We start from the raw sequence: 10,574 nt of genomic DNA on the forward strand, positions 1-10,574 counted from the left end.
CAACAATAAAATAACCATATTCCCATTCCTCACTGAAGCTGTATCTTGTTACTGTAGACAGTGCCATTTTCAAATATTCTGTAAACTACTCGCCACTGAATATTTACATTCTGCAGGTAACAACTGACTAAACAGAATGAAAACCGTTGCGGACAGGAAGTGGAGGAAGTAGGGGTGGTAATGTTTGCACTTTACGGAGCGCATGTTGGCATCCCTGGTGCAAAACGTAATAAGAAAATGTCGTCTTTGTTACTTTTTTATATGGTAGTAAGAGTTATGTAATTTAACGTAATGTGTTCCAATGCTTCTCTAACTTAATGTAATCTTTTGCAGAGACATCGATGTTCTACAGAAATGTGTTGTGAAATCCTTGGAAGGATGTTCTGAACCCACGCCTGCAAATATAGTTGACAGTATGTTCAACTTTGTTCGAAAAATGACGCCATGTGCCAAGATTTCTTCGAAAGCTGCTGGTGTAGTAAGTGACGATGGAAGTGGAAGTGCGAGTAACACAGCTGCAATAGTAACGGTGATAGCATTACTGTTTATGACAGTATTTGCAAGATAAGTGTAGCAGTACCACCTTAAAAAGAACATTTTATGAAGTTATTACTAGAAAAAGTCGCTAATTATTCTTTTTTTTTTTTTTACATTGGTTAAAATTTATAAAGTGTAAATTGAAAATCTGAGCTCTATTTTACTATGTCTCCAGTTCTAAATATTTATTTTTATGTGACATATGCATAACGCAATTTGTGATTAGGAGGCATATATGGATACAAAACTGAATTTATTTTGTCACTATTTTTTTTTAATGTTGTTCTACGTATAGATGTATTTCGGATATTGAAAATGAAATTCCTCGAAAGAAGATACCTTTATTGTTTACTCTGTAATCATTAAAACATGTAACTTTTTAAGAAGATTGCAGTAATAATTTGTAAAAAGTTTCTTCTTTGTCAGTACGAATGAAAGCTCTTAATGCATAGTTATGTTTTTGTTATTACAGTCATATGTTTACATTTAATTTCAATTGTTGTATATAAAATCATCCTGCCATTCTCCAGGATTAAAAAAAAAATGTTTCATTTTTATTTCGTTGTAATTTTTGGAGTCTATTTATACATTACAAATGTTAAGTTACTTTTTTTTTTCCGATTTCTTTTCTTCACCATAGATTTGTAGCTTATTACTGGAATATCTAATATTTATTTACACAATTTAATGTCTTGTCTTTAATTCGATAAAAGCAAATACATCAATATTAGTTCCACCTTTCTCCACTATCTTCATGATTTCACTACTAGAAACTTTAAACTGAAACTGTTGGTTGTCGGTGTATAAGAGTTTCCTTACTATCATTTTTGTGTTAATTGTACTTATTTCAAAATTGAGGTATGACATGGTATAAATGGCCGATACTTTTAATGACCATTTCTTAATGGTTAAGCATGGGACCAGCCAGAGTCTATTCCTTGGGAAAGAAATCAATGTTGCAACATCTTGCAGGTAAACCACATTGTGATTTTTATTCTGTAAGTTTTTGGCTGATACTACCTCAACAACAGTGTAAAAATTTTGTTGTAAATTTAAACAGCTTTACTGAGAAAATGAACTTACAATATAGAAACATACAAACATTCGCTTGCAGATAATATTGATGATTATAAAATAAATATAATACAAAAATATCGTTAAATTATGATATTTAAAAAAGTAATATAGGTTCACTACAATTTTTGGTTGGTTCATGTTCTGAGCATTAAATAAGAGATTATAAATGAAAAATGTACAATTAATTTACAGTACAGTGAAACTTCCCTTAACGGACACTTCCCAATAGCGGACTCCTCTCAATAGCGGACATTTTAAAATTCCCCTGCAAAATAACATTGGCCCTTATGATAAAATTCTTCCAAATAGCGGACATTCTCAATAACGGACGCGGACACTGAAATGTATCTCCCAACAGCAATTAAAACTTCCAAATAACGGACAGTGTGAAAGAAAAAAAGAAAAAGACGGTTGTAAATTAAACGGAATTCTTTGCAACAATCATTATCGTGCATTTGAACGTTCTTGTACTTTATTGAAGGTAAGCAGCACAGTTGTTAGTTGTGATACTGTACGTGAGCAGTCCGTACTTTCTTAGTTTGTCAAGTTGAGTGTTCGGAAGTACAGTCACTTTAAAAATGTCACAAAGACATAAACGTTTGTCACTAAAAGAGAAAGTGGATGTTGTAGAGCATAGTGAGAAGGAGAAATTAAGTGTTCGTGAGCTGGCCACAAAGTTTAATATGGAAAAAACTCAGGTTAGTGAAATTTTGAAAAACAAGGTTTTATTTTAAAATCAACAGTTCTAGATTTCTTTGTGTAAGGTGAAGTGGTACAGTGACTGATGTTTATTTCATTTACAAAGCATTTACTGGTACGATTTCTCTCTGGATGAATACTGTAAACAACCTCGCTGTCTACTGTATTGTACTGTAAAATATAGTGTTGAATATGTATGAGAAATTTTAATGTACTGTATACATACTAACGATTTTCTAAATAGCGGACACTTCTCAATAACGGACATTTAATTTTTCCCCGGTAGGGTCCGCTATTGGGAAGTTTCACTGTACCAGTACTTCTAAGGGTGACGCAAAATACTGTCAAAATACTGTTAATTTTATTACATATTCTCTTGCAGTACCACCTTCTCGAGCAAACAAGCTTTGCAAGGAAGAAAATAAAAAAAAAATTTGAAATTAGAAAAACCAAGAGTAAATAGGGTTGACTGAGGTGGCGGGAGGAAAGTATTAGTAACTGAGGTTGGTTCTATATCACTTGCAGTTGTTGTACAACCGTATGATCAGCAAAAAGTTCTAGCTCTAGCTGGCCCTATTGTAAATCGATATAATTTGTATAACATAATCTGCAGGTGTGCGGCTTACAAAATGACCGTGGTTTTGAAATGTACTTCTAATGTTGATTTTACATGCTAAGTACTGAGAGATATTAAAATGTTAAATTATCTTACTGTTTATAGCATGGACTCTTAGAAATAACTTTTTTTTTCCTATAAACTGAATTGTAAATGTCAATTTTAAGACTTGTTTAAGGAAAGAAAGAATTCACATACAAATTAGATGCAAACATTTTGACCGGTTATATTATATGTATCAAAAAATTCTGTTTGTCAAAATAGAAATTACAGATAATTTTATACACTATCATGTTACCTCTGACCACATATAACAGATTGGCAGCAATATAGGATTTTTTTTTGGCAATAATATGAGTACTTCCACAGACCGACAACAGATGATGTGATATGGCTAAATAGCCCTAGAATAGCCTAGCTCTGGACACTACAGCAGCGTTGCCAACCATGCAATATGTGGTAACACTTGTAGGATAATATAATAATTTTTTTATGTAATTTGGGTAAGAAAATTTAATACTGGCATACTCAGAGTATATCATTTTTTCCATACAATAAAGTAAGAAAGGAATTCATAGAGCTGACATGAAGTAATAAGTATTACACACTATAGAGCTTGCAACTATTCTTCCATCTAGCGGTCATTACCAAAAGATCATTTTCGACAGTGGAGATGCCTAGCGACCGTTCTTCTCTGGTGGGCAGGCAAAAAGACTTAAGTCACTATGCAAAATTTACAGGAGGAACTTTCACAGATTTAAACAACTGCTGTAAATCCGAAAAAGTGACATGTTTCGGCTACTTCGTGATTTTCTTTATTCTTTACGTCACTGGTTTTAGGACTTTTTTAAGAAACTGGTTTAATGAAGGAATATAAAATTATATCTTATATCACAAAAAGTAATGACTTAGCTCTTTTGTCCGCCCACTGGAGAATTCTGTTACCATTTTATAACATGGGAATGGCCAATCTGATATATATGTGATCGGGGGTGTTACTTGTATAATTAATTAAATACATATTTATTACTTGATTGTAGTTAAGATATTTCACAGTTATTTTCTGTTATGGATTCTTTAAAAGAAAAAAAAAAAGTGGGAAGTTGAGCAATTTGTGCAGGAAATAATACTTTGACTTTGACCACATGGACAAATCTATATCTACAAATGTTGCCAACTTTTCAAAAGTAAATAATGATACCAGTACATAACTCAATATTGCAACTTATATTCAGAATGCCTTTCAGCTTTCAGGCAAACATTTAGGCACTTGAAGACATTTTGAGAAGTATTCTGTAATTTAATATCAAAAATAAAAAGCTAGGAAAAAAACACCTAAGTGTAGTCTGAGTACAGTCATGTACATACTGTAAATACACGTTACAGGAGTTTATTTTTATTTTATTATAGAGTTCTTGTAAATTTTTATTTTTTAAGACAGGCCTAACATTCTAATACTTCAGTTGCTATACAAATCTGGCTTTCAGGTAGTAGCTCCCTGTAAAGCAGGTTTGAATAATTTCAAGGAAAAATTGTTCCGGGGCCGGGTATCGATCCCGGGACCCTTTGCTTAGCGTGCGAACACTCTTTCGACTGAGCTACCCCAGGAACTATACACGACACCGTCACAATTTTTCCTTTGTATCCACACAACTCAAATGAGCTGACCAGATGCCAGAACTCAACTATGAGTTCGTTACTGGAGGTACATTAACAGAAAGCCACAATTTAAGTCACACAGTATTGTGTGCACTCATAGTTGAGTTCTGGCGTCTGGTCAGCTCATTTAGTCGTGTAGATACAAAGGAAAAATTGTGACTGTGTCGTGTATAGTTCCTGGGGTAGCTCAGTTGGAAGAGTGTTCGCGTGCTAAGCGAAGGGTCCCAGGACCGATACCCGGCCCCGGAACAATTTTTACTTGAAATTATTCAAACTTCAGTTGCTGTTTATGCAGTAGCCTCACAAGCTGCTGGCAGTAGCACTACTTTTTATCAAGATGTGATTGGCAATTGATTCCAATCAGTCTTAATTTTGATCCTAGATAACATTTTTTCTTACTGTACATAATGTCTAGTAATGAACCTATTGAGTGCAATGTTATAGAACAGTAAAATTTGGAAATTTTCTACAAGCACCTTTACTTCTTTATGTATGTGTCACAGGAACAAAAAATGCATGTTTTAATGAATGTTTCATATTCACAAAACACAAATGAGCCTAACAAGTAGTAGAAGAAAATTTAATTGGCATTACAAAGTGAAGATTTCAAAACATTGCGGAAGAACATTTGATTAAACACCAGGAGGATGACCCTGAGTACGATTTATAAACTACAAGGTACATTTTTCTATAATAATTATTCAAAACTTCATTTAGACACTATTATTTCATCTACAAGATTTTAAACTAGGTTATCAGACTTTTTTTCCACCATTTCCGGGAACATGTTAAAAAAACCAGATTACTTTCAACATTTCTGTCAGTTCACCATTCACTGAATACAGTAGTTCCCAACCTTTTGAGAGTCACGGATCCCTTAAGGTTCCTACTTGATGTTGGCGGACTCCCAAAAATATTTTGCATAATTCAGGTCCATAAATGTGTTCTACTCATTACATATTTTCAGCAGTTAAAAAAGACTTTGAACACTTAGAAATCCACCTCTTCAATTGCGCATTTACTACTCTTTTATATCACTGTTTGATTATGGATTGTAGATAGCAAATGCTACGAGTAACAGACTTTTTTAATTTTATGTCACAAATCTCAATTCGTGTAGAGAAATTAGTGTGATTCATTATGGAAGGTAAAAGAAACATTTAAACAAAACTCTTGTCAAAATGATATTTAATTTCCATGTTCTCTTGAACACCAATAGTTTTCATGAACATGGGCTTATAGAAATTATTGCTTTTGTTTCAGTGTGAACATGGGTAATATTTTAGGTCTTTTTTCTGTATAAGATATATTTTTTGTGAACCATAATGCCTCCATAATCAACGTAATAAAATACTGGAATTATAAATTACATGTACAACGTTATTTCTGGTGTAAATACATTGAGTAACAATACAGTTCTGAAATTTTAAAGTGTATATAGACTTGTCGCAGTAATGTCTTGGATAAAGAGGTATATTTTTCTGTACAGCTTTTGAACTGTCACATATTGAAATATTTCTGTATGTTTTTTGTATTTCGTTGTTGCTGTAACACCTACACTCCACACTACTTGCAAAATACACATGTTTACTTATATAATTCGGCAACATACCAGTACTAGTGTTCCCTTTCATAGGAGGGTCAGTTAAAAATTTGATGGTACATGTTGGATACACAAGCTTATACTTAGTGGTTACCTTGATGAACATGTGAAATGAAAACATTGCAATATGTCACAAATGATGTTCCCATGACATGTAAAATACGTTCTTTTATGGAAGAGGGTGAAAAACTATCTGTGATTTATAACTCTGAAATTGTATTCAAAGTTTTAAATAAATTAATTTTTGGATAAAAATTATAGTTATTCATGATAGAATATTAGACTATAGGCTTTCACGGCTGGCGTAAATAGGAGAAAAGTTTTCCGGCCCTGTGGTGAAGATGGTCACCGCAGCAGTGAACAAAATGTTTGGTCACACAACCAACGGACCATGGCCTCATAGCCCGGAAAACTTTTCTCCTATTCATGATAGAAGCACAGTCTAGTATATACAGTCACGAAGCTCAATACGTAGTAAATATGCAAACATTAGATAGTTGCTCACCACTAGGATCGCTAATATCGCCTCATTACAGACAATGCGAAATAGTACCGGCCCAGTCTATTGTTTCTAGCACCCTCAAAACTCAAGCTTCGTGACTGTATATAGTAGACTGTGATAGAAGTTCGTAAAGGTTCTCTTTTTTTGGCACGAGTGTAAAAGATGTAAAACTAGGTGAAGCCGAGTTACACAAACACATGAGGCCCAAAAAAGATAATTTTACGAATGTGTATAATACAATGTCTTTTCTATGATAGCACAAATTTGGCATTGAATAATTATTTCAAGTTGGAGAGGTTATAAGATCATGATTTCACAGCCGTCTGAACTTAGAACTATTAAGACAGTACTCTATAACAGAGTCGCCAGTATGAAAGGATAATTCCAAGCCTTTGGCGTGAGACGATCTCGATAACTCAGTGGTAGAGTGCTTGACCGGAGTACAGGGAGTCGCAGGTTCGAATCCCGCTCGAGGTTATGAAATTTTTCTTTCATACCATGGCATGATTGTGACTATATTAGATTTAAATTCATTATTAAGAAATAAGTACCCATGGAATTACAGCCTGCTTTATTCACAATAATTTCAATCTGTTGGGTAGCAACAATTTCATTCACCTGTCCTCAAAGACTTGCTATTATATACATGGATATGTGAGAGAGAAATATGTGAGAAAGTTTGATAAAGTTATTGCAGCAATGTTGCATGTTAGAAACAGAGCAAATCGAGAACGAAACTAGAGCAGAAAATATTTCGTAGATGTCTAAACTGGCCACATTTTACCTTCAGAGAATTTTACACTGAGCGACTCCATGAATCATAAGCAGTGAAAAATATAGTGGGACTGCATTGGTGGTAATGCAGCTCATGTGGGTACCTCTTTGTTACTTGTTAGCTTAAACAACAAGTTTAAGCCCCCTCACCACGACAAGGTGAGTACCCACGAGAGGGTACAAACATGTTCAAACATTTTTAACAAGAGCCAGAACAGGTCATATTGTCGCTCAATTGTACCTACACCGATTTCACATTTCTGATAATTCTACTTGTCTGTGGTGTAATAATCATGATGAAGATCTGGAACACATTCTTCTATACTGTCCATCCATAAATCACAAAAGAAGTAAATTAAAATCATCAGTACCAGTTGCACAAGACACAGCCCTGCAGTATATATTGACTACACCCCAACTCTGGCTACTAGCAACAGGCATCTATAATGAACACCCATCAAAATACTCCTCATTTCTCGTGAAAAGCAACAACTGAATAGACTACAGTGGACTTTATGTTGTCAGCAAACAGCTGGATACATTAAGAAGATAGATTGATTGATTAAACTGGCCATATAATTTACATTTCCTTTGACAGAGCATAAAGTGATTACTTAATTTTTTACGCAGTGATATCAGCTGGTAAAATACACTGTCGTAAAAAAAATATATTTATTTCTCGCTTGTAAACTATTTGCCTGCAAAGTTCAGGATTTAATTTGTTCCATTCTGATGATGTAGTTTTATAAAGTGAAGGATGCTCTCTTTTAAGAAAAAAAATATCAGGAACACAGATACAGAAAAGCTTCGTGTTGAAATAGGCTATTCATTTTTTGGGATTCTGTTAGTGGCTAGATGTTTTCTTTTTATCAGTTTATCCACTTTGTGATGATCTTGTTGAGAGTGATGACATGGCATAGAGCGTATTTCGAATATCACCGGTGAGCAATCCGATGGCATCACGGTGTTCCGAATTCCACCGATGACGTCATTGATGCTGCACCGGTGCCATCAACTTGCAGAGGTGGTGGCAGTCTCCATCAGCCGCCATCAGTGAATCTGATTGGTTCTTGTATAGGGCGGGAATTAGCAGACGAATAACATCGTGCACTGTTGTGTCATGGCGGTGTGTTCTGCTGTATTGTTTGTAATGAGCACAACGTAAAAACAATATGTTAATGGCTTATGAGCGAACATGTCAACGGACCAGTTATTACTACCGGTTCAAGAAATAAATTGTTTATGCTATCTTTTCTTTGAACGAGATGGGAGTACGAAAATTTCGCAAAATTTTGCTAGCGTAGCGCAGACAACAACTTGTACAGTCGCCATGACAGCCATCGATCCTTCCAGCAGTTTTGTTCCTTATTTCGCTGCAACGTGACATCATTGATGCCACCGGACCAGTGAGATTCGGAATACGCTGATAGCTTTTAAATTGTCTAACTTATGTATATTTATTAACAGTGTTCGAAGGGGAGGGGAAAGCTTGGGAATTTCAGGAATCGAACCTGGGACTTCATGTAGCGTAGTTAGAAACTCTGACCATTAGCCCATGAGGCTGGTCTTGTGGGCTAACATAAAGTAATAAATAATCCGTGGCGCTACAGCCCGTGAAGGGCCTAGACCGACCAGCCAGCTGCTGGCCTCACACCCACATGCCGAAGTAGAGGTGGACGATCATCCAACCAGAATGGAGGTATCGTGTGGTTAGCACGATGATCCCCCCAGCCGTTATAGCTGGTATTCGCAACCGGATTTCTCTACCTATCGTAGCTCCCCAAGTGCATCACGATGCTGGGTGGGCACCGGTCCCATACACTGGCCGAAATTTCATGAGAAAATTTCTTCCCCCATGAGGACTCGAACCAGCGCGCATTCCGTAACGCGAGTCCTAGGCAGGATGCATTAGACCGCGACACCACGGCGCGGGACAACATAAAGTAATACAATTGTAAAAATCTATAATATGCCTGTAAAAATACTCAAGACTGAAAGTTATAAAATAATTCTCTGAAGTGTATAATTTCTATGAAATCGTTGAAGATAACTGTACATAATTCTCGAAAAAAGAAGCTCTATTAATTCATATAATTACAGATTCGCTAAACAGCTTACATAACATTCTTCAATGTAGTTCATAAAAGCACACTAGGCCTATTTGCAGTGGCGATTCCTCGGGGGAGGGAAGGGAGGAACGTCCTCCTCACATTTTCTTCTTTTGAAAGTAAATACCAAATAAAATATGTGCCTTGAAATTCGAGGAAGATTCGATAATTTTTAAGCTCACAGCTATAAGAGAAACTCGGTTGATCGAGTTTTAAAAGACACGCGCTCATGTGCTGTAGAAAACTGTGAGAAAGATGCGAGATTGTCTGTATGGAGGAAAAGCACTCCATTCCTCCTCTACTGCAGTTAGCACACATAGACAACAGCGCACTAGCGGCCAGAGAAAGAAGCAGAGTTTTAAAGCGAGTAAATGAACGGAGAGGGAGGACATCCTCCTCTGACTCAGTCATGGACGGGAAATAGAAACCGACTGGTCGTGCAGCAAGCTCGCTACTGCTGCCATCTAACGATGTTGCATTCAACCAGACTATAACACATCTAGGAGGAGACACAACAAAAACAGTTTTGATGCAACGCTATGAAAGACATCATGTAAACTTTTTTTAAATTGTAAATCAAAAATATTATTCATTGCACTTTATATAGCCTACTATTCATGGTTTGAAACTTTCGTGGATATTTTAAAGTTAAAGTCGGATTTACGTAAAACAAAGAGGAAGTAGTTCTACGTAGTTGGCCCCTGAAATTTACTTTATTCATTGTTTACTAGACAGGGCAACAGCCAAGTTGTCAGTTTTGTACAAATATATTTGAAACTGAAAGTAGGTACTCCAAACTACATCATTTTTAACATAAAAAATTAATCGGCCACTGGCAGCTTTGAACAATAATGATAGTATGACTTTACAAGAACTGACATTCTTGAAAAGCATGTGATACTGAACTTGTAAAATGTACATGTGGCAACACAGACCACTTGGGTGGGTGCAGTGTTCTCGCTTTCCTCAGATTATTTCCCATTCCCATTTCCATTTCCG

At 35.6% G+C, this 10,574-nt stretch overlaps 1 protein-coding gene across 1 annotated transcript in view; it reads left to right on the plus strand.

Moving 5' to 3' along the window:
- The window catches only part of LOC138695103 (27 kDa hemolymph protein-like), a 38,200-nt gene extending 36,535 nt beyond the window's left edge, over window positions 1–1,665 (plus strand). The window contains exon 6 of the mRNA XM_069819496.1: window positions 334–1,665. Within this exon, the coding sequence (XP_069675597.1) occupies window positions 334–568 (235 nt within the window). The 3' untranslated portion in view covers window positions 569–1,665. The remainder of the gene's footprint in view (window positions 1–333) is intronic.
- Window positions 1,666–10,574: the final 8,909 nt, after the last annotated feature.

The sequence above is a fragment of the Periplaneta americana genome, chromosome 2, assembly GCF_040183065.1.
Source record: "Periplaneta americana isolate PAMFEO1 chromosome 2, P.americana_PAMFEO1_priV1, whole genome shotgun sequence".
NCBI classification, from domain to species: Eukaryota; Metazoa; Arthropoda; class Insecta; order Blattodea; family Blattidae; genus Periplaneta; species Periplaneta americana.